At 27.4% G+C, this 24,625-nt stretch overlaps 1 protein-coding gene across 2 annotated transcripts; it reads left to right on the forward strand.

Annotated features, from left to right (window-relative positions):
• The first annotated feature begins 625 nt into the window (after nucleotides 1-625).
• Nucleotides 626-23,634, forward strand: LOC130955816 (serine/threonine-protein kinase SAPK2-like). 2 transcript variants are annotated; one of them, XM_057882792.1, is made up of 9 exons: nucleotides 626-816; nucleotides 926-1,000; nucleotides 7,633-7,734; nucleotides 13,085-13,138; nucleotides 13,236-13,328; nucleotides 13,840-13,932; nucleotides 14,438-14,542; nucleotides 22,997-23,095; nucleotides 23,225-23,634. In XM_057882792.1, exons 1-9 carry the CDS (start codon nucleotides 694-696, stop codon nucleotides 23,510-23,512), a joined length of 1,032 nt encoding a protein of 343 aa, XP_057738775.1. In that variant the 5' UTR covers nucleotides 626-693; the 3' UTR covers nucleotides 23,513-23,634. The 2 variants fall into 2 exon arrangements, with proteins under 2 accessions (XP_057738775.1, XP_057738776.1); XM_057882793.1 differs by lacking the exon at nucleotides 13,085-13,138.
• The last annotated feature ends 991 nt before the right edge of the window (nucleotides 23,635-24,625 follow it).

The raw sequence follows: 24,625 nt of genomic DNA on the forward strand, positions 1-24,625 counted from the left end.
AAGAACAAGATTCTATTTCCAAGCAAATGATTTAAAATGGAAAAATATAAGAAAACAATGAATTTAGTGGATAATACAATTATTATACAATAATTTCTCTTTTTCACTTATAATTTCTGTGATTTTTACAGGGTGTAATATATTTTTATTTTATTGGATCAATTTTAAAATTTATTATTCACATTATTTATAAAAATCATTATCTACCTAGCAAAATTATCTTAAAATATATAACAAAGCAAAGGATCTTAATTAAGTTGAATTGTTAGACATATGAATTTGGACTTCAATAGCGATGTACACAAGTCCTTAACGCGTAGACGGTTATTCAGCTGCCACGTCAGACCAACGTGTTCTTGGCTTGTCCCATGTATAAACGGAGCCACGTCTTAGAATGACTATATTGCCCTTCTTTCAATATGCCTCATTATGGGGGCAAGGTTGACTCACCAGTTGTAATTTTTAATGTTATTTCCTTCAATTCCAAAGCAAAACCCATCACATCAAACTCCTTCAAGTTGCAACTGTTCTCATCGCTTTGCATTGTTACGTGGATGGCATAATAAAAGATGATATATGCTCCCACTTATATATATATATATAAGTGTTAGTTAGTTCACTCATCACGCGCAATACAATACAGTAGAATAATCTTTGTTGTTGTTAGATCAAAGCTTTGAAAAGTGTATTAGAATGGAAGAACGGTATGAGATTATCAAAGATATTGGGTCTGGCAACTATGGCGTTGCAAAGCTTGTTAAGGATAAACGCAGCGGTGCTCTCTATGCTGTTAAGTTCATTCACAGAGGCCATAAGGTACTTTTATTCTTTCTCTAATGTCACATACATTTTCAAAATTTATAATTGGAGAAATAATATACACTTATACGTATTCTTCAATTTATTTGTTGATGATGATTTGCAGATTGATGAGCATGTGCAAAGAGAGATTATAAATCATAGGTCCTTAAAACATCCCAATATCATTAGATTTAAGGAGGTAATATATATAATAACAGCCATCTCTTTTTTCTTTCTTTATTGGTCACAAAGGGTATCTTTTTTTTGGGTGGTATTATAGTATTATTTAGTTATTACTTTCTTAGAAGAAGCACATATTATAGGAAACATTTCAAGTACTCAGAAAAATATTAGTGTATGAGTTATTTTAATCGTTGATTTTAATTAATATATATTATATATATTTTTTATAATTCACACTGATATTTTTGATGCACTTGAAATGCTTCTCATTTTTTTATAGTATATAGAAAACACTCAACAAAGAATATATATCAATAAAAGGACTCTTCTTCACTTTCTTTGACTTCTCTTCCAATTAAAGAAGTGAATTATTTATTATATATTAATAATGTTTAAGAAACAATAAAAATTCAGTTCAATCTATTTAAATTTATCTTTTTTTTAATATTTATTAATCTGTTAATAAATATTAAATAAATTAAAATTAAACTTCTTTTTTACTGTCATCTTAGCATTACCGATAATATAATATTACTGATTTTTTATACTAATTTTTTATTATTTTTAAATATTTTTGTTGTTGAATTGGATTTCATTTGTTACTGATCGATTAGATATATCGTAAATTTGTTTTAAAATTGAATTTAAATCTCATTATTGTTAGATAAATGATAAATTAACTTACTATATATGTACGTATTAATAGAACTCTCATTTTGGTTTCAACTAATGATTAGTTTTATTAAAAAAAGTTAATCACTGGTGGCTATCTAGGGGTGTTACAAAATTAAATAATAATAATAAAACATATATAATTTAATATTCAACCAAATGATTTAGTAAATTAGATTTAATGTTTCAAAAAGTGATTAATATTTTAATAATTTAACATATTTTTGTATTAAATCATGAAATATAACATTAACTGTTCATTTTTGCAAACATTTAATTTCTACCTATTGTGATCTTTCTCTTTGGATTTATAGAATTTTAATAATTTTCACTTTAAGAATATTACTTGACTATATGAAAATGTCCATCATACCTGAAACAACGCAATGTAATTAATTTTGTTCTTTTTTCAGAAAATAAGTTATTCCAGAATATAATGAAGCATTTGACATGATTTTTTAAATAAATAAATTAAATTCCATATTTAAACTTATATATATTTCAAATTATTTACGATTTACAGTTTTACACCATATTGCTTAAAGTGTGGGAGATATATATATATATATATATATATATATATATATATATATATATATATATATATATATATATATATATCTCGTTTACCAGACAAGGAAATTAGAGCATTTGACAACTATAAAAATAGTATTTTGCAACATGGTTTATATTGATTCAGAGAATAAAATAAATATACAATTTTGATTCTATAGGTTTAGTTATCTTTTTTAATTTAGTTCAATTTGATTAAAACAATTGAGATGTCAATTTGAATTAATCTTTTAATCAAATATTTTTTTTTTGTGATTGAACATAACACAAAGAAAAAAGAACTAAGAGAAAGAGTAGCACTCCTCTCTAATAATAATGTCGAAATTATTAGGGGGCAGTAACCACTCTAGATACACCTGTTTGTTTAAAGCAGCAGTCTTAGCCATTAAATCAGCCGCTCTGTTTGCTGTGCGCTGGATGAGAACTAAAGTAGCTGTCCAATTGCGCTGGAGCATCTCTTTGATTTTGTCAAGCAGATCAGAGTCATTCCTAATCATGCTGGTTGTGCCTCGCGAAACAAGAAGAAACGCATCAAGATTATCAGTTTCACAGATGATCTCTTTGCACTCGCAATCCCAAGCCATAATAAGCCCTCTCCAAATAGCATGAAGCTCACAACAGAGAACACTAGAAAGAGGTATACTGGCAGAACAACCTTTTATCCAAATTCCCATGCTGTCTCTAATAATACATCCAAAACCAGCTAATTGCTCATTTTCAAAAACGCTTGCATCGCAGTTCACTTTACAAACATTCATTGGAGGTGGTTCCCAGTTATATTTCAAAGAAGAAGGAATAATATGTTTTTGGTTAGTAACAACATTAGAGAAATCTCGAACAGCATGTTTAACCAAGTGAACAATTTTTTCCTTACTCCATGGATCATCTTGATGAAAGATGTCATTGTTCCTATCCCTCCAAATCCACCAAAAGGCCGATGCAAAGAGAAACTCATTGTTGTTGAGGTTAGAACGAATCCAAGACACAAAATCCAAACTAGAGTCCTCAACGGTCATTCCCAAATTTAAGCTAATCCAAATCTGACGAACTTTTTGGCAAGTCCTAAAGCAGTGGTTAATATCCTCTTGCGCAAGATAACATCTCTGACAAAAATCAGAAGTAGTAAGACCTCTTTGAAATCGGTACCTAACTGTGGGAATTCCGTTGTTGAGGCAAAGCCAGAGCAGACACTTTATCTTCTCCGATATTCTCAAGCGCCAAAGCCAAAGCCAAAGCCAATTTTCATTATCATTCCAGCCAAATTTCTTCTTCAATAGCCATTCATACATGCTTTTAGTCGAGTAGGTGAGAGTATTTGAGTTTGTCCAAAACCAACCTATTTTATCTCCTGCTGCTTGATAGGATCAAAGAGCATCAACTCAAGTTTAACTTCTTCCGGAATAATTGTGCAAAGAATATCCCACCGCCAATACCCATGGTGCCAGACATCTTCTAACTTCAAGTGAGAATCAGAAATGTGCACAAAAGGAACCAAAGGAGCTAGTGTTCCACATGGTCACCAAGTATGATACCAAAAGGATTGAGACATCCTGCCTGTACACCAATCAAAACCATCACGAAGCTTTTCTATTGTCTTATAAATCGCCCGCCAAGTACTTGAAACATTATTAGAAAAATTGGGTGAAAAGCAAGAACTCTCAGATAAATATTTTGCCAACATAATTCTTACCCAAAGCTTATCTTTATTATGCAGTAATTGCCAAACAAGCTTTCCGAGTAAAGCAAAATTTACACATTGGGTATCTCTAATTTCCAAGCCTCCATATTTTCTTGGAGTGACAACTTTGCTCCATTTGACCAAATTTAAGCAACGCTCCCCCACCTTTTTCTTCCACAAGAATTGTCTAAGTACAGAATCAATCTTTTGACAAATCGAAGTAGGAAAAAGAGTCACTTGCATCTGATAAATAGGAAGAGAAGAAGCAACAGATTTAATTAAGCAAAGCCTGCCTGCTCTGTTAAGGAGCCGACCTTTCCAACTAGCTAGCCTATTCTTGATCTTCTCTAAAGAGTCTGAAAAAATAGATCTAGCAGCTCGAGGATGATTAAGGTTCACCCCCAAGTATTTGCGTAGGTCACTAGTAAAGGGAATATGAGAAACACCAGACAACATTTCCTTCCTTCTATTAGAGATATTTCTAGAACAAATAGCTTTAGATTTTTCAATGTTAACCTTCATACCTGAAGCTTTATAGAACAACTCCAAGGTGTGCATAATATTCTAAACTTGACTTTTCTTCGCTTTACAAAAAAGGAGGAGATCATCTGCAAACATCAAGTGAGAAACTCTAGGTCCCCCTCTAGAAACAGCCACACCATCCCAAATACCCTCGTCAACTTGTTTGGAAATGAAGCACGCCAATCTCTCCATGCACAAAACAAATAAATAAGGAGAAATTGGATCTCCTTGCCTGAGCCCTCTGCGAGGTTGGAAGCTGTCCAATCTATTCCCATTCCAAAGGATGGAGAGATTTGAGACCTGAACACAATTCATTACAAGCCGAATAATTTGAGAAAGAAAGCCAAAAGATTCAAGAGTGTGCTCAAGAAAATTCCAATCAACTCTATCATAAGCTTTTTCTAAATCAATCTTAAAAGCCATAGCTCCTTTTCTAGACTTTGTCCGCTTAAGAAAGTGAAGAACTTCTTGGGTGACAATAATATTATCAGGTGCTCCTCTACCATGAATAAACCCTCCCTGAGTTGGGCTAACAATCTCATCCAAAAATGGTCGTAATCTAGTAACGAGCACTTTAGTCACTAGCTTATAAATTACATTACAAAGGCTTATTGGCCGAAAATCTTTCAATCTAGTTGGAGGGTCGCACTTAGGGATAAGAACAATCAAAGTTTCCAACAAAGAATGGCTTAACGTCTCCCCTAAGAATGCTTTCTGAACAGTACGCCATACCTCATGACCCACCACATCCCAATATTCCTTGAAGAAAAAAACTTGAAAACCATCCGGCCCAGGAGCTTTGAACGAGCTCATATTATCCAGAGCTTCTTTAACCTCCAACATTGTTACTGGTTTAGACAAATTATCACAAGCATCATGGCTAAGAGCTGGCATAGGAATTTCTCCCATGCAATTAACCTCAATAGGCTCAGTAGAACAAAAAATATTTTTGAAGAAATGAACAACCTCCCGTTGTAAAACTTCCGGATCATTAGACCAAGTCCCATCACTGACCAGCAACCCATGAACCTTGTTAGATTTTCTTCTAAGGATAGTTTGCATATGAAAAAAGCTAGTATTTCTATCATCATACCGAATCCATTGATCTCTTGACTTCTGGTACCAAAGCATTTCTTCCTGTGCCAAAACTATATTATACTCAGCTCTCAATTCTTCCTCTTTGTGCTTCAGAATCGGATCATCGTCAGCTTCCATTTTCCATTGAATACGATTCAAATATAATCAAATATAATTCAAGCTATTGTGGTTTAAATTTAATCAGTGTATATCTCATTTAAATTTTAAATTTTATAATTTAAATTAACTATTAATTAATTTTTTTCATATCCAATCCAACTTTTAAATTTTAAAAATTTTGTCAGTTTTTTAATTAGAAAAATATTAGACAACCAAAATTTTTTTAATCCAATCAAGTCAGATTTACGTACGTGCATTTTTTTTCTTACGTTCTTTTTCTTTTTCTTTTTCTTTAACGAATGCTATTGCTATTGTGGTTGTTGTCTTCTTTTTTTTTTCTAAAAAAAAAATAAAAAAATCTATAACATTTTGTTTTGTGTGTATCTTCTTTTGCACAATTCTTCTTTAATGTTATGGTCTTCTTTTTTTTTCAAAAAAAAAAATAAAAAAACTGCAGTATTCTATTTTATGTCACGTTTCAAAATTTTATGTATCAAAATTAAAAAATTTCTATGTCATAGTTAAAAATTTTGGTATTATTTTTTTATTTTATATTTTTTCCAAACAACTCCTCCTCCTCTTTGTTTATAGAATTTTTCTTATTTCACACTCTCATAATTTTTATTACTTCACCTTCTACGAAGAATAAAAATAAAAATAAAAAAATTAAACAAAAAAAGAAAGAACAAAAAAAGAAATTATGCAACTTTTATTTCATTTATTTATTTGTTTATTTTGACAATAAATACAAAAAAAATTGAAAAAAATTCATAATTTTATAAATAGAACACAAAAATTCTATAAGAAGAAAGAAAAAAGAAGAAGAATAAGAAGAAGCAAAAAATATTGCAGCATTTTGTTTTATATGTCACGGTTAAAAAAAATTTCGATGCTAAATTTAAGAAATTTTTGTATCGCGATTAAAAAATTTCAGTGCTATTTTGCTATTTTATGTTTTTCCCAAATAACTCCTCCTTGTTTTCAGAGTTCATTTTGTGTAACTCTCACATAATATATTCTTATCATTTTATCCTTTAAAAAGAATAAAAAAAATCAAACAAAAAAAATTATGTAATTTTTTGTTTTTTTAAGTTTATTTTTTTGACAATAAATACAAGAAATTTTAAAAGAAATATATGTAATTTTATAAATAAAAACACAAATTCTGTACGAAAAAAAAGAAAGAAGAAGAATAAGAAGCAAACAAAGTTCTTTGCAACATCAAGTTCAGAATTTTAAAAATTTTTGGTGTCAAAATTTAAAAATTTTTGTATTAAAGTTAAGAAATTTGTGTTCGGTTAAAAAATTTTGATATTATTTTTTACGGAAAGAAAAAATGTGATTTCATGCACATATTTAAAAAATAATTTTTATTAAATTTTGGTCAACTTAAATGATAAAAATATTTAAATATGTAACAAGACTGTTTTGATTATGTAATTAAATTTTAAAAGGTTTTTGAAGTTAAGCTTGTTATACTAGATACAGAGTTTAATTCAAAATTTTTAAAAGAAACTAGAAACTTGAAATTTTTAATATATGAATATAAAAAAGTGATTGTTTTACAAAAGATGTTAACAAATATTTTTAGAATACGTAGTACGTACTTATATATGACAACACGAAAAATGAATTAATAAATGAGATGAAATAAGAATGTATACTTCTAAAAAAGCGTTTTACAACATAAAAAATGAATTAATAAAGGACAGATGATAAGGATGCGTAGTTACAAAACTTTTATATAACATGTAAATTCAATTAATATATACATATATACATACATACAAAGGGATATATCATATATACACATACCAAGAGACTTTTTATTAAAAAACATGGCAAAAGTAGATAGAAGATTAAATGATTATTAATTTAACTTTTTGTACTCTACTTGTTATCTTAATCGTCGCACTTTGCACTTGATATATATGATTATCGTTTTGTCTGACCTTATTGCATTTGCAATTTACAATTAAATGGGTGTAAATAATTATTAATGACAGGTATTGTGTACTCCAACTCATCTAGCCATAGTGATGGAATATGCTGCCGGGGGAGAACTATTTGAAAGAATATGCAATGCTGGAAGATTCAGTGAAGACGAGGTATACTATAAATATATTACAACATAAAGTGACTTGACTTTATCATGATAATGCTTTTGTCCAAGAGGCCATTCTATCAATTATCATTATCATTTATGCAATTGCTTTAATTAATTCCTTGCTGTTGTTATTGTAATAATAAAAGATTGCAACCATGCACACATATACCTTTTGTATCAAATGGTCATTATCCCCTTAATATACTCAAATCAAAATTTTATTAGTTTTTCAAAATTGAGGTATATCATGTTCTCATCATCTATTATTATTATTATTATTATTATTATTATTATTATTATTATTATTATTATTATTTGTTTTAACATTTTGATGACTTGAGAGTTATATAATTACTTGCTTAATTATATTGATTATACTAATAATCAATTCAATTATAATGAGTATTCAACTCGTATTATTCCTTTCCTTAAGATAATTTAAATATCTTTCATATTAATCCCATTAATGTTTTTCTATTATATATCTATATTTTTTGTACATAAAAGAAACATGTTTAATATAAAATGATCTAGTACTTATTATTTATTATTTATTATTTATCTGTCTATTATATCAATTATATATAATTAAAACTCAACTAATTCATTTGATAAATTTTTTAGAATAAAATATATTTTTTATATTTAAAATTTATTAAAAATTTTAAAAATATTTTAAAATTTTATTTTATTTTAATTTTGTTTCAGAAATTTTTTATCAAATATATTTTTTATGGTTAAATTTTTAAAAAGTTTGAGACCAATCCAACCATAATGCATAATAAATATGAGCTAGTGACATAATTTTGTGTTTGATTTGTTTGTATTAAAAATTGTCTTTATAAAATTACTAGTATCTTAAACCCGTGCGATGCACGGACTTATATTTTAATTTGACATGATAAATTAAAAATAGTGTTTTATAACTATAGTTTTTTTAATTTTAGTATAATATTATCATCATCTAATTATGTAATTTTATATTTATTTAAAATAAAATATAAATAGAACATTCTGAAATTTATAATATTCTTGAATCATAAGAAAAGAGACCTGAAAAAATAAGAATATATATAGCTGTTAAACTATATTGGTAGCATATCAATTTTGCACTAAACTTTATATCAAAAAACTAACAAAAGTTTATCGACAATATAATATTTTACTAACATCATTAGATAAACAATTGCCATATGATGTTGTGCTCTATGTTACACATTTCATTTCAAGTTTGAAAGTATAATTATAGATAAATTAGTTAAATTTATGACAAATATTCGTACAAAAGTGTAAATCATAATATGTTACTAAAATGAAAATACTATTTTTCTTACCTAAATATTATTAAAAACTTCTTTAAACATGACATTTGTTGTTGATGACTTTGGATTGCTATCTTAGCCTAGAATTAGAATGCTTAAACTATTGCGACTCTTAACTCTTGACAAAGTAACAAAGTTGTCCATAAGTGAATACTGATTTTGGTAAGTAAAGTCCTACATATGATAATAATTTATCACATAATGAAATATCTAAGTTTTTCAATATGTTTCTCCTCTTATATAGTATCCCGTCAGCTAATAATGTCCACGTTGCATTCTAAATACAATTTGATTTGCTAACACTATTAGATATCAATAACATCGCAAATAGTTTTCCCAATTGATCTCATAATAACCAAATAACATTAACATTAACAGACACATAGTATGAAACTAAAGAATTAAAAAAAATAACCACCTATTTTTAAATTGGATGACAGTTGCATCTTTAAGATTGAAGAACATCTTTATGCCATGCATGGAATTTTGTAGGACTTTACTTGAAATGAACAAATAAAAATAATCTATAAACAAATAAAATTATAGATAACTTTACTAAGATTAGGTACAGAAAAATTTATGATTATAAAATATTGCAATCTATTATAAAATAAACAAATAATTTTTGTAACTTGGTAGTGTCTATAAACGTATCACTCGTATATGTACACACAAATTGTCGATTGTAGGATTAATGTCAGCAATTTTGTGAATATCGGCCATTAGAATAAGTAGAGAGGTAAAGAAAGGGATTGATGTACTTTAAATTGTGATGCTTTACATCTCTCATAACTTATACTTTTATAGTTGCATCATAATTAAATTTTTTATAATTTGTTTGACTTTAATTTAAAATTTAAATAATAACAAACTAAGTAAAACAACCCAAACTTAAAATTTGAAAATAACAACTTAAACAAATAATAATTTAAAAACTCTAAACTAACGTAAATTTTTTTAAAACTCTAAATTTCTTTAAAAGAATTTATGTAGCTGCAATATAAAAAAAATCAACAAAATTTAAAAAAAAATGCTAAAAAGAATTAACAAATTTTTAAAAAATAGTGTTAAAATGTAAAAAATAACAATTTGAGTAAAATAATTTAAAATATAAAAAATAACAACATCTCTCATAACAATCTAAAATTTTAAAAATAACAACTTAAGTAAAACAATCCTAACAAATAAAATAATTTAAAATTTAAAATTTAAAAAATAACAATCTAAGTAAAACAACCCAAACTTAAAATTTGAAAATAACAACCTAAGCAAATAATAATTTATAATTTATAATTTATTTATAATTGATATTTATAAATATTAACAAATATAAATATAAAAATTTCTAATGACGACACCTAAGCAAATAAACTTTCAGACTCAATCTATTAAATATACTCTAAAAGGGATTCTAAAACATGTGCATCCAAATTCTCAAGTTTCATTCTCAATCTTGATCTTCTTGCAAGTTGATGTATCTCCTTGCATCTTCGAATATTCCGACTCCGAAGATAGTCGCTTGGTTGGTGTAATAGCATTTTCCAACACTTCGGATTCATCATTGTCCGCAACTTCATTGGAGAATTCAAGCAACAAATTCTGTACAAAATACTACGTTAAATTAAAGACTTCCTTCTCACCTTTGATTTTATCTCAATAATATTTTTAATAAAATAAAGATCTAACTTTGAGAAAACAAACAACCAAAAAATTCATTTTTTGAACAAATACCTTAGCACCTTCTACTTTCTCCCCTTCAATGATTGACCAAGTCTTTGAAGTTGGAAGTAAACCACCGGTGTAGTCAACATCCTAAAATTATAATTAGTTATTAATTATTATTTATGAATTAGATACTACTAATGATCAATGAGGAGAAAATATTGCCCTTTTTTCAAAAATGTTGCCCTTAATAAAAACGTTTGTTACCTATTAATAATATTAATAAAAATATTCATAACAAAATAAGTTAAATAATAATTTAAAAAGATAAAATTATCAAAAATTTTAGATTTATAAAAATAAATATATGATTACTCATGATCAATCTCTAATTCAATAAAAGTGTACTTGATAGATTTTCATTCTTTTTAAGAGTTCTCTCACTCCTAATTCCAACAAGATATCCAACAACATCTGAAATGATTTAAAATAAAAAAAATTGTTATCAATAAGTTTGTTAAAAACAAAACACAGCCGAAATTATCAATAAAATAAATAAATTTATAAATAAATTATACTTTTTCTAAAACAATAAACTTACCAACTAAGTAGCTGTAATCGTACCGAGGCGTGTATTTTTCTTCCCTAGAATTGATAAACAAAAATCAAAGAACAATTAGATGGGGATAAACAAACAAATTTAAAATATAAATAATATAAATTTAAAATAAAATAAAAAATATTAGTAGAAAACTCACGTCTTCATCGAACCAAACCATCTCAATTGAGTATGGCAATGAAAATTTTTCGTAACTTGGTAGTGTCTATAACCGTATCACTCGTATACATACACAGAAACTATCAATTGTAGGTTTGATTTATGCGATTTTGTGAATACCAGCCATTGGAATAAGTAGAGAAATTTTAGATTTTGGATGTATATAAAGAAAGAGTTTGATGTACTTTAAATTGTGGTGCTACACATATCTCATAACTTATACTTTTATAGTTGAGTTATAACTAAAATTGTTTAAATTTAATTGACTTTAATTTAAATTTGAATTAAATTTGCAGATAAAATAAAATAATTTAAAATTTAAAAAATAACAACCTCAGTAAAATAATTTAAAATTTAAAAAATAACAACCTAAGTGAAACAACCCAAACAAATAATTTTGAATTTGAAAATAACAACCTAAGCAAATAATCATTTATAATTTATAAATATAATTCTAAAAATTTCTAGTGACGACACCTAAGCAAATAAACTTTCAAACTCAACGTATGAGTGCCACGTCAACATATAAGCTTCCCATTTGTATACTATAAAGATAAAGATTGTTAAATTAATTCTAAACTTCTTGAAAAATTAACTGTCAAGATATAAATAAAAATTTTTATAAAAAAATTAAAATAAAATAAATTTTAAAAATAAAAATATAATTTATATATCCATTTGGTTATTGACATGAGAGGTTTCAAATGTTTTCTTTTTAATTTATTTGACTACTTAATGGGAATTAATATAATATAATATTATATTAAATATAAAGAAGTCTACATTATAATTATCATTTTTCTTAAGATCAAATTTTTCTTCACCAACTCAGTTATATGTATAAAATATATATTAAAATATTAAATATATATTAAAAATAAATAAAATAATATATATTTATATATAAATATATAATATCTAATTTAGTAATTAATTTTTTTGTGTATATAATATTTTTTATACAAATCAGGGTCAATACGTTGAGTGTAAAACAGATTATTGATTAATATTAGTTCAAATATAAAGTAAAAATAAAGTGTCAGCAAGTTATTAGCCTCTTGTATATCCAAAACAGTACCTAGGTTCTCTAATTGCCATATTTGAATGTTAAAACTTTCAAATTTTCTCGGGTTACTTGGTTAAATTAACGAATTATTATTTTGATTTTTATAAAATTGTTATCAGTCTTTTAATCCAAAAATTTTATACGTGACATTGGTCTTATTGGCTTACATCTCAGGCACAAATCAATTTAGAGATAGTTCCTTACATTTTAGTTGAACCATAAGTGTGAAGTTTGTTTAATTTGTAGATTTTGTGCATGAAATAATAATATGAACTTAATTCATTTCACTTTTATTAATTTGAATTTATTTTTAATGAAATAGAACCACAATGTTTTTTTATAAAACGTAAAATTGTAACTTACTAATTTCAAACAAATTAAATCATAAATTCGTTGAACTTTCTTTTTATTTTTATTAACACTGAAATTTCAATTTTATTAATTTTAACATCATGTATTGTGAAATACTCTAGATATTTTTAAGCATTAATCCTCATCAATTGTTGTTATTTTGCTTGCATAGGCAAGATATTTCTTCCAGCAATTGATTTCAGGAGTTAGCTATTGCCATTCAATGGTACTAAATATATATGATTAATTCCTTTTTCATCTATCTTTCAATTTTGTTTCTTATTAACGAATTGAGGGTGTATATAAACATTACTTTATTGCAGGAAATATGCCATAGGGATCTTAAGCTGGAAAACACACTTTTAGATGAAAGCTCAGCACCACAACTTAAAATATGCGACTTTGGTTACTCAAAGGCAAGACATTAATTACTCACACACATACACATATTCTACATATGCGACTTCTTGTTGTTGTTATACCAACAATCTTTTGATATCATATATAACCAATATATATATTTAAAAATGAAAGAACTTTTGTCACATGCAGTTATATTTGTGTGAAGTTATTAATTAAAAATTGTTAGATGATTTGATATTATTGTAACTAAGTATTTTTTAAAAATTATTCATCATTCAGTTTTTAGAAGAGAGAAACTAAAAAATAAGTAACTTCCAATAAAAATAGATATTTAAATTAATTAAATAATATTATTTAAATAAAAAAGTTGACTAAAAGCTGAAAATTTAAAAGACAAGTAGCATTTTTTATTTGATATATTATTTGACTAAATTATTATTTAATAGCTCTTAACTATTCTCTTGATTATCAATTTGATATAAAAATAATTGCATGCCAGTATTCACAAAAATGATAAGTCTATGTTATTTTTTTTACCTATAATTTTTTTCTTTTTTTTGTTAGTCATCGGTTTTACACTCGCAACCTAAATCTACAGTGGGAACGCCAGCTTATATTGCACCAGAAGTATTATCAAGAAGAGAATACGATGGAAAGGTAATCTTGCTACGAAATTTGAATTTCAAATTATAAATATACATACATACAAGCTATCATAAAGAGGCTATGGAAGTAGAATGAGTGTTATACCTTCGTATGGTAATTTTTAGTATTTTTTAAAATTATGGAAAGTACACAAATCGGAGATTTAAAAATTTTAAAAATTTGGGATATACAAATTGGATCCATTGATTTGTGTTTAAAAAATTAAAAAAAAATTGGAGCACACAAATCGAACGGTCTGATTTGTGTACTCCAAATCTTTTTAATTTTTTAAACACAAATTGGACTATCCTGTACCTCTTAAAAATCGGACAGTCCGATTTATATTCCGTAAATTAAATCATTCGAAAAATATCACAATAGATCAAAATTAAAAAAATACCATTATTAATCCAATATTAAAAATAAAAAAATGTCATAAAAAACTCTACCTAAGATTATCGATTTATAAATTTGGAACTAACTTTAGTCCTAATGACAAATAATGAACGATGAGTAGGTTGCTGATGTTTGCTCCTGCGGAGTAACCTTATATGTGATGCTAGTGGGAGGTTATCCTTTTGAAGATTCGGATGATCCACGAAACTTCAAAGAAACTCTTAAGGTAATTAACCTTCCAAAATATTAATATTATTAACATAATTAGATTGTGCTTCAAACTATAATCTTTTAAAATATTTCTAAAATTTTGACAAAATTATGATAACTTATATTTCATTAGGGAACTCTAATTTTTGGCACCTTTATAATATTTAAGGGTTCTCATAAGTTGTTTGTGGTAAAAATTCTGCCATGTATCTTAATAATTAATTCAGCCGTTAATCTACCAAATAACCTTATATATATAATAGTAAGGATTTGAAATATTTTGCAAATGTCATCGGTGTGGTGTGGGTGTGGGTTTGCATCACTCATTACAACCTTGAGTAGCAAGGATTTGAAATATTTTGCTTGAGATAGGTGTATTCTACTGGAGCTTTGTTAAACTTCTTCAATGCTAAGAATGAAGTTCATTTCTCCTAAGTCTTTTAAGGAAATATGTGGAGTTGATTTGTCTCATGAGCACTTTTTCCATTGGGGATCACAAGTATATCATTTACATTGACCAGGTATATGTGGTTGTTGTCTTAATGAATCTAGTTAAAGGAAAATGGTTAGATGTAGCGTTTTTGAATCCAAAGTGGTTAAGGGTGGAGCTGATCGAGTTGAGTGAACCATGCTCTTGGAGAATGGCGGACCTTAAAAAAAAATTATGAAGGGGGTACAAATTTAACATAATAATTACATAATAATATTTATATTAAAATAAAATTTATAAATACAATTATTCTTTAAATTTGTTATTAATAAGATAATAAATAAATAATTCTATAAATAAAAAATAAAAATAGTTTATAATAATATCCTTTAAGTCTTGAGTGACTTGAAATCTTCAATAATTAAATCAGAACTAAACTTTTTAACAATTTCTTTCTTAATGTAAATAATCAAACTATTCGTTAAAAAATTATCCTCCATCTTGTTTCTTAATCTTGTCTTCATTATTTTCATTGCTAAAAATGATCGCTCTGTAGTAGTTGTAGAAATCGAAAGAGTTAATATTAGAAGAATCAATCTATCAATCAAGTAATACATTTTTGACTTTTTTGTTTCGGCTAAACATCTACACAATTCATGAATAGTTGATAGATTCTTCATTTCTAGTTATTGACGAGCATAAAAAATAAAATGTTGAAATTGAAAAGGCAAACTGATCTTCTCTTGTTCAATAAAGTCTTTGGAATAGTATTTGTCAATAAGAGTAGAAATCTTAGCAATGTTAAATTTTTTGTAAGCATTTTTAGAAATGAGAATAGAGCCCAGACTTAGTAGATTCATTACTTGATCATGCAATCTGCTATTCAAGTCTTGCGATTGCTTATCAATTGTGACTAAAAATATCTCCACTCTAAAATAATATGATCTTTTTGGTGACGTGACCCTCCCTGATCTGCTACATAAAAAGTAGTTAAATAAGGGATTAGAATATCATGTTACTCACAAAATAATTTTACATTTTTCAATAATTTCTCCCATCTGTCATCTCTCATATTTTGGATAAGTGTTTTTGTAGAATAAACTAGTTGCACAACATTAACTATGTCTTGAAACTGCTTTTGTAAAGCTTGACAAAGAACATTAGTTATTCACATAATATCTTTCATCAAATGCAAGATCAATACAAACTCAAATGTGGTCAGGGTATTGTAAACACTATATCTGCATCACCACGCTGAGAATAAGTTAATCCATCAATAATAACCTTTTATAAAACAGTCAACGTTGCACCATATATATATATATATATATATATATATATATATATATATATATATATATATATATATATATATATATCAAACTGCAAATAGAAGAGAAGTGAGAACTCCATCGAGTATCACTTGCTTGTTTCAAAGTACCAATTTGATTTGCCTCTTTACTAATTTTAAGTTCATCAATATCTAATAAATGAGCAATTTTCTCTGTCTTGGCATCATGTAACTCATCATGTCGCTTCCTAGAAGAACAAATGATGTTGACCATGAAAGTCAATTTTGAAAAAAAAAAAACTTATGCACATGAGTAACTTCTCTAGATATAGCAACTAATGCATGTTGTAATTGATGAGCAAAACAGTGAATATAATAAGCATAAGGGCAATCTTTTAACAATAATGCTTGTAACTCATTCCATTCCCCTCTCATGTTGCTGGTACCATCATATCCTTGACCACGAATATTAGAGATATCAAGACCATATCGAGAAAGAATGCCACCGAATTCATGTTTCAGAGTTAATGATGTAGTATCTTTAACATGTACAAGATCAAGAAAATGCTCTTGAATAAAATCATGTATATCAACAAATCTCAAAATAAGTGTCATTTATTCTCCTTTGGATTCATCACGAGCTTCATTTATTATAATGTAAAATTTAGAATCCCCAATTTCTTCACAAATGTGCTTTCTCACTTTGTTTGAGAGAATATGTAAATTTTTTTTTGAATTTGATATGAAGTATACTTAGTATTATATAGAGCATTTTTTAACACAGTTTTTGAAACTTCATCATTGTAAGATTGACGAACAGATTTTTGCGTGGTCTAGAATTTCACAATTAAAAATAAAAAATTTGGTTAATCAAATATAATGTTATATATTTGATAATAAATATAATTATAATTAGTTTTTGGATTAAAAAATAATAAATACTTGTCAAATAAAAGATTTATCTCAGTTTTTATAATTTTTTCATAATTGTTTATGGTTTTACATCTAATAAAATATAAAATTATATAGTTTTAAATATTTTGTTAATTAATTTACTTTATTAAGTATTTATGTGACAGTAAGTTATATTTTTATGTTTTATATTATTAAAAATAGGTTTAATTACTATGTTGGTCCCTATAATTTTGTAAAATTTTTAATTAGGTCCCTGTACTTTTTATCCTTTTAATTGAGTCTTGGCACCAAAATTTTTTTTAATTGAGTTCCTACACTTTTTTTATTTGGGTCCTTGCACCAATTTGTAATTTTGATTAGGTCCCGATAAAATTAAGCTAATTACTGCCAAGAGGGACCTAATTGAAAAAAAAAAGTGGTGCAGGTTCCAATTAAAAGGGAAAAAGTAAAAAAGAAACAACTAAAATAATCTTAAAACAATAGTTTTATCATAAATAATATTAAAATATTTTTTATATAATTATAAATGTTAAAATTAATCTTAAAAAAAAAGAAATGTAAAAAAACTCTAAATTAAATAAAAAATACAAATAATAAAAATATATGTAGAGAAATTTACACCCTAATACATATAGAATAGTAACTCTTTTTACTATCACTACAATATTAAATTTTACTCTATATAATACATCTATTATAATAGTATATGAACTTTTAAAATTTGTTGGGGCCAAGGCCACTACTTGCCCCCCTTGAGTCCGTCCCTGCTCATGTTAAAGTTAAGAAGCTAAGCCAACTGAACTACATTTTTTCTTTGAGAGATATACTACTAATTTTTTTATAAAAAAATTTGGGGACATGGCCTCCCCATTGTCTAACATAAGTTCCGTCACTGCTCTTAGAGCTTGCTTTACGCCAGAGAGATCTTTAGAGTTTGCACACTTGATGGTGATTGACTAAGATGAGACTTTCAAGTAGAGTTGCCAAGTTTGTCAAAGAGTTTCCTAGATTGATTTCTTACTAGAGTCTCATATTCCTCCTCTATTTCTCTTTTTTTAGTGTACACAATGCAGTGCTTGCTCAACTAACTGAAATAATTTTCGGGACAGATCAATATTTTCTTTAGCCACCACTATTGCATAGATCTTTAGTTTAGCTGTGCCAAATTTTCTTCTAGTTTGTATTGGATGAAAGTTGATTAGTACAATTAGTGTTATACTTGGCAGCACAACTTGTAAGTCTACTGTGTTATATGAATCTGGACTGATTTGATTAGTATTAGAAGTGAAAATGGAAACCAAATTATTAGGAAAAAAATGATGTAGAAGATGATGGTGCAATTATGTTATTGACATTGCTGTAAGTGTCGTGTAATGTATGCACAATGTTATAAAATACAAATGGTGATGAGGATTTAAATGCAGCAGTTAAAACAGGTGCTTAATGAGGTTGGTGTTGTTGTGTGGCAATGTTTGGTATGGGGGGTTGTGTTTTGGGTTATGTTGTATTGTGTGGTTGAAAGTGAAAAATTTGGAATATTCGTGATATGATGTTCAATTTTGGTGGGAAGGTTTAATGTTGGTAAGTTTGTGAAGGTTGGTTGGGGAATAGATTGTGTTGTTGTAGAGAGTTTTGCTACTTGATAAAATAGATGATGATTTGGAAATTTAGACTCATTGAAGAAAACATTCCTTGAGGTAAAATCTTTGCTTCGGGGGTCAATCGAAATAAATTTATATCTTTTTCGTTTTTTTTTTTTGCAAAATCTATGAAGATGCATTTTTGTGATCTATGATCAAGTTTGAAGTTCTTGTATGCTCTAAGGAAGGGGTAATAGGTGCATCCCAATGGACTGAGAAAAGTATAATTAGGTTTGGTTCCTGTTAAGGCTTCTAATGGTAACTTATTATTGAATGTTTACCTTAGTAGTTTGTTGATAAGATAAGTAGCTAAGAGTGTGGCTTCATCCCAAAATCATAGTGGAAGGGCAAGCTAATAGTTAGTGTTGTTTCTATGATATGATTATGCTTTCTTTCAATTATGCTATCTTGTTGGTATTTGTAAGGACATGTGAGTCTATGTTAGATACTTTGGGTTTTAAGGTAATAATTGAAGGATAAAGTAATGTACTATTCTTCATTATCTGTCTACAATGCTTTGATCTTAAGTCATGTGTTTTGAATTTGTGTCTTGTATCGTAAGAAAGCTTTAATTTCCTGTGTCAGTGTTTTTAACAAATAAGTGTATGTGAATCTGGTACATCCACAAAATAAATACAGAATCTACAACTTAATCTACTATACACTTGTGAAAGAGCCCAAATATTAGAAAAAAATTAGTTCTGAAGGTGCATAGGTGGTGTAGGATTTAAGATGAAGTAGTTGATGCAATTTATTTATATAACAAATATTACACAAGGTTGGTACAAAATCATCTTTATTTATTGAATCATTAGTGACATTACATTGTGATGCGGGAGCAAATAGAGTTAGTAGGTTAATTATATTAGTTAATTGTAATAAGGGAATACAAGTTCCATCTTATTTAGAATAGTAAACTTTGTGTTATATATTAGTCCCACATTGTCCAAGTCATGAAGGCTTTTTCTTCCTCTAGTAGTATAAATAATTCATGTACCTTTTGTTTATGAAATGGAGTTGAGTTGGATATGATATAAGCTTCGTGCTTATTTTACTCTAGGCTCTCTTTAGAGTAAAAGGACTAGTTTGCATCCTTGGCTTGGCCAACTAAGGTGAGTTTATGGCTATTTTCACCATAGTGGGATTGCTAACTTTGTCAAGATTGGTGAATCTAAACTATGCCATCATAGTGGAGTTGTTAACTTCGCCAAGACTGGTGACCCAAGCGACGTCCCGGCGTCACATTGTTCCATTACAAGTTTTACTACCTTATCAGATAGATACCCTAATTTTATATGGCATAGCTGCATTGTGTGACTTATACTTTTACATGAGATATTAATACTGATATTTAAATTCAACATACTATTTTTATTTTTATGACATTTTTTCTCTATTACAACATTGAGAATTTTTTATACATTTTTCAGTATTTTCACTAACATATGCAACTTTACAAACTTTTTTCAATATTACCATTATTATCAACAATGGCAGAAGTATTAACAATAGCAGAATCATATGTATTGGTAGAAATAGCATTAACATTGGTAGGATCAACAAAATTGGTATAGCAATAATATTAATAACAACATTGTCAACACCAAAGTTATGATTGTTAAATGCAACATTCCTTAGTAGCGTGCATATTCCCTCAAAATTTACAAAATCCATCTCTAATAAGACCTTGGAGGATTATCTTCTTGCTGGTCTAACATTTCGCATTGCATAAATGAAGCCAAAATTCAGAGAATAGGAAGTTGTCTAAAGCAAATTTGGCTACACTCATCGAATTCTTAGAGATACTAGACATATGCAGTAGATTTTATAGTTTAAAAGGATGATTAGACAATGATGCATGCATTAATGAACTTCCGACATGTACAATACCCATATGTTGGCCATTACCTCCGTATACCTATTATAAGCCTTCATAATATGCTCCAATGATGAGATTCCTCTAATCAAAGGAGATATGATGAGATGCTCTAGTATCTGGATACCATGTTGTGTCTGACATTGTAGTGGGACAATGCAAAAATGACTTGGAATTAGAAATTGATGGTTGAGAGGTCACTTGTGTGTTGCTATGAAATGACATTGATAGTGATGGTGTAGCTTTTAAAGGTTGCTATAAGGATTAGCAAATTTTTATTTGAATAAATAAAAACATTGTTAATCTTCAAAAGTTCTGCCTTTTAGAAGCTCCTATTATGCCAAAACCTCTACCACATTTATATCATCTTCTATTGTAGCGAACACAACCTCTATCATAGTCTTTTCCTTGTGTTGAACTATCTTGATTCTCATTTTTTTGAGTGGCATGTGCTTGTATTGGCCCTAATTCCACTCCTTCGATCGTATTTATAAATTCCTCTTGCATTATTAGTGATTCTAATTCAAGCTTACTTTTTAGTATTTGTTCCATTCTGCCTAAGACTTTCAAGATTTGCAATATAAATTCATACTTAACAACTCTATTGACAAAGCTTCATCATTAAAACATGAGCTTGCTATAAGACAGTGATGTTGAACTTTCCAATCCATAAAAGCTTGAGGCTATTTCTTTGCACCAACCTTATTTTAAGTTGAACTTTTGAGGAATCTTTCTTAAATTAAGGTGATTTTGGAGTTTATTGATCTTGATGCACATTAATGCTTGGTTCTTCAATAATTTAAAATTACTTTGTTGAGTTTGACGGAGGCAAATATCGAAAATAAATTTTGACGAAAAAAGCTTGTAGGAACTTTTGGTGCAACCAAATTGTCTTTAGGCATTATGGATTTGCAGTTTTGATATTATGTGAGGTATCAGATTTTGTAGAAGATGAATGGAGAGACTAGAGAAAGAGAAGAAATTAAAGTTTTTAAAAGATAAGAGAATTTCTGTTATATTGAATGAAATGAATTTGAGTTACTTTTTTACAAAGTAATTGAGCTAATCTAACAACTTCTCACAACTTTGCTGACATAGTATAACCAACTTATTAAATAAGTTGACTCTCAACCAACATGGATTGGTTTACTAGTTAGTTAACTAGTCCGCTTAAGCAAGGGTTTGTAGTTCGAATTCCACTTTGTGCGTGTAACAATTCGTTAGCCAGCGACAAACCTTTAAATGAAACTCAGATCTATAACAAATTAGTCCTTGCTTTGTTGAGTTGAGAAATACCGTAGTAAAAAAAACTAACTTGATTCTCACGGGCACTCTTTTAGCATCTCTCAATAACACTAATAATGATTGCGGATATAAGAAAAGAAATGATTTTTTTTGCTGTGAATAAAATAAATAATATATTTTATAGGCATTATTCATATATAAAGACAACAAAAACAACTTTTTTCAAAGTTGTTTATTTGGCCGCAATTAAAAAACGTGGATTAATAATAAAAACGTAAATTATGAATACAATTGAATCAACAAGTAAATTAAAAGATTTAATAAAAAAATAATTAAATTATCTAAATTAATAAACCAAAAATTAATAATTCTAACTAATATTAAATCAAATGACACCAAAATTTTTAAATTAATATAAAATAATTTTTTTTCAAAATCTCAAATTTACCATAAGTTTTATTCAAGAAATTCAAAAATATATAAGAATTGTTAGACTAAAAATGAAATAATTAAAAATAAGAATTGGTATATTAAAATATAAATCTTCAAATATTAAAAAAAAGAATTATTAAAAGAATTGTAAAAACTGTAAATAAAAATTTAACTGGTAAAAAAATTATTAAATTCATAAAAAATGAGAGAAATATCAAAATAATAATGAAATGGAAGTAGAAAAATACTATTATAAAATTTATAAAAAAATAAAAAAATAAAACAATCCTTTAATAAAATTTTTGTTAAAAATTTAAATTTTAAACAAATTAAAAAAGTTAGTATCAAAACTAGAGTAACGATTTTAAAAATATAGCAACATTTTTAATAATGACAATACTTTTAAATAAAAAATTTAATACATAATAATTTAATTAATGAACGAGATGAAACATCCTTATTTAAAGACGTTTTAAACGTTTTTGCCTAAACCACTATTATATTGTATAATTATAGACAAAACACAAATTTTCTTTTAGTTGCCTTTTGCTTGCATTTGCCCAACGAACAAGTGGAGATAGTATAATAATTTATGAAAACAATTTTATAATTTTAATTATCATTTTTTAATATTTTGACAGAGAATTCTCAATGCCCACTATTCTATTCCAAACTATGTTCGTGTCTCAAAGGATTGTGGGCACCTTCTATCTCAAATATTTGTAGCAAACCCAGAGAAGGTACTATATAATTATCAAAATACATTGTAATTATTGATATAATTAATATTTAGCTTTATATCACTAGCGTAATTTAGTTATTAAATTGTCACCTAATTTTTCTGACAAATTGTTCTAATTTTATTGAAGAGAATAACCATACCTGAAGTTAAAATGCACCCGTGGTACCTAAATAACTTGCCAGAGGAATTGATGGACCAAAGTGGATGCAAGTTGCAAAATATTGGTGTGGATGATGATGATTCATCATGTCAAAGCATTGAGTCAATACTTTCAATAATTCAAGAGGCTAGGAATTTAGGAGTGGGAAAAAAACTCAGTGGACAATTTGTTGCGGGTGACATTGATCTTGATGACATGGATGCTGAAATTGATGATATCGAAAATGGTGGCGATGATTTTGTATGTGCATTGTGAGGTCTTATGGTTATAACCTTTGAAAAAACTATTTTTAATATTTTATTTGTAGTTTTTTTCAAGAATTTTGTATAAAAAGTCAAAACTAATTATAATTTTATTTGCATCTATACATAATTAAACTAAGTGTGCAATTTAAATTTGAAACTCAAAATATATCTACAAAATCAGAATTAAGAATTAAATGTTCAAAAAAAAAAAAAAATAAGTGAAAGATATTATTATATCCATTAAAACTTGAATTAACTATCTAAGTTGAAGAGAAGAATAATGAGAATCTTAGTAAGAATATGCAGTTAAACTCTCTCGACTTAGCTCAATATGACTTAAATTTTGGGAAATGAAAGGATGTGCTAGAAAAGGGAAAAAATTAAAAAAAGATTAACAAAAGAAAAGCTGGCAAAGGCGAAGTTAGTTAGAAGAGAGGAATATATCATATAGGTCTCTCATTTTATAAACTCCTCACTCTTTGTTGCTTTCTTTGATATGAGACTAATTTCATACACTCCTCACACTTACAACATTAATATCTTTTTCGTTCTTCCGTACGTTATCTTTATTCTTACAAACTCTCTTACCCATTTCCATACTGCAATTGTTATAGTTGTACATGTTAACCATTCTCTTATCAATATATACACATGGTACTTGCTTCGTGGTTAGATCCTTGTATATGTCACCATCAATACTAACTATAACTTCATCTTCGTAGTTAAATCCTTGTATATGTCACCATGAACATTAACTATAACTACATCTTTGATTTAAAAGCTTGTAGTAGAAAAAAACACAGCTTATATAAGTCTACCAATGCATCACATAACAAATATCAAAGGATAAATATGCACATAATCAATGACATAACCAGTTGGATTAATGATCATGCCTTCAAGTTCCTCGAAGTCATCATCCTTGACACTGCAAACGAATATGATGTTGAATCACAAATGTAGGGCAACAACAGATTGTAAATGAAGTATTGTAACTTAGGTTCTTATCCTTGACATGAGGACCTCGGTCATTACTTGGATAATAATGATCATCAATCCTGTAACTAAATACCTCAACTCCTAAGTCAATAAAAAGATGCAAATCAACGCAGACAACACAAGG

This window comes from Arachis stenosperma, chromosome 10 (genome assembly GCF_014773155.1).
Source record: "Arachis stenosperma cultivar V10309 chromosome 10, arast.V10309.gnm1.PFL2, whole genome shotgun sequence".
Lineage (NCBI taxonomy): Eukaryota > Viridiplantae > Streptophyta > Magnoliopsida > Fabales > Fabaceae > Arachis > Arachis stenosperma.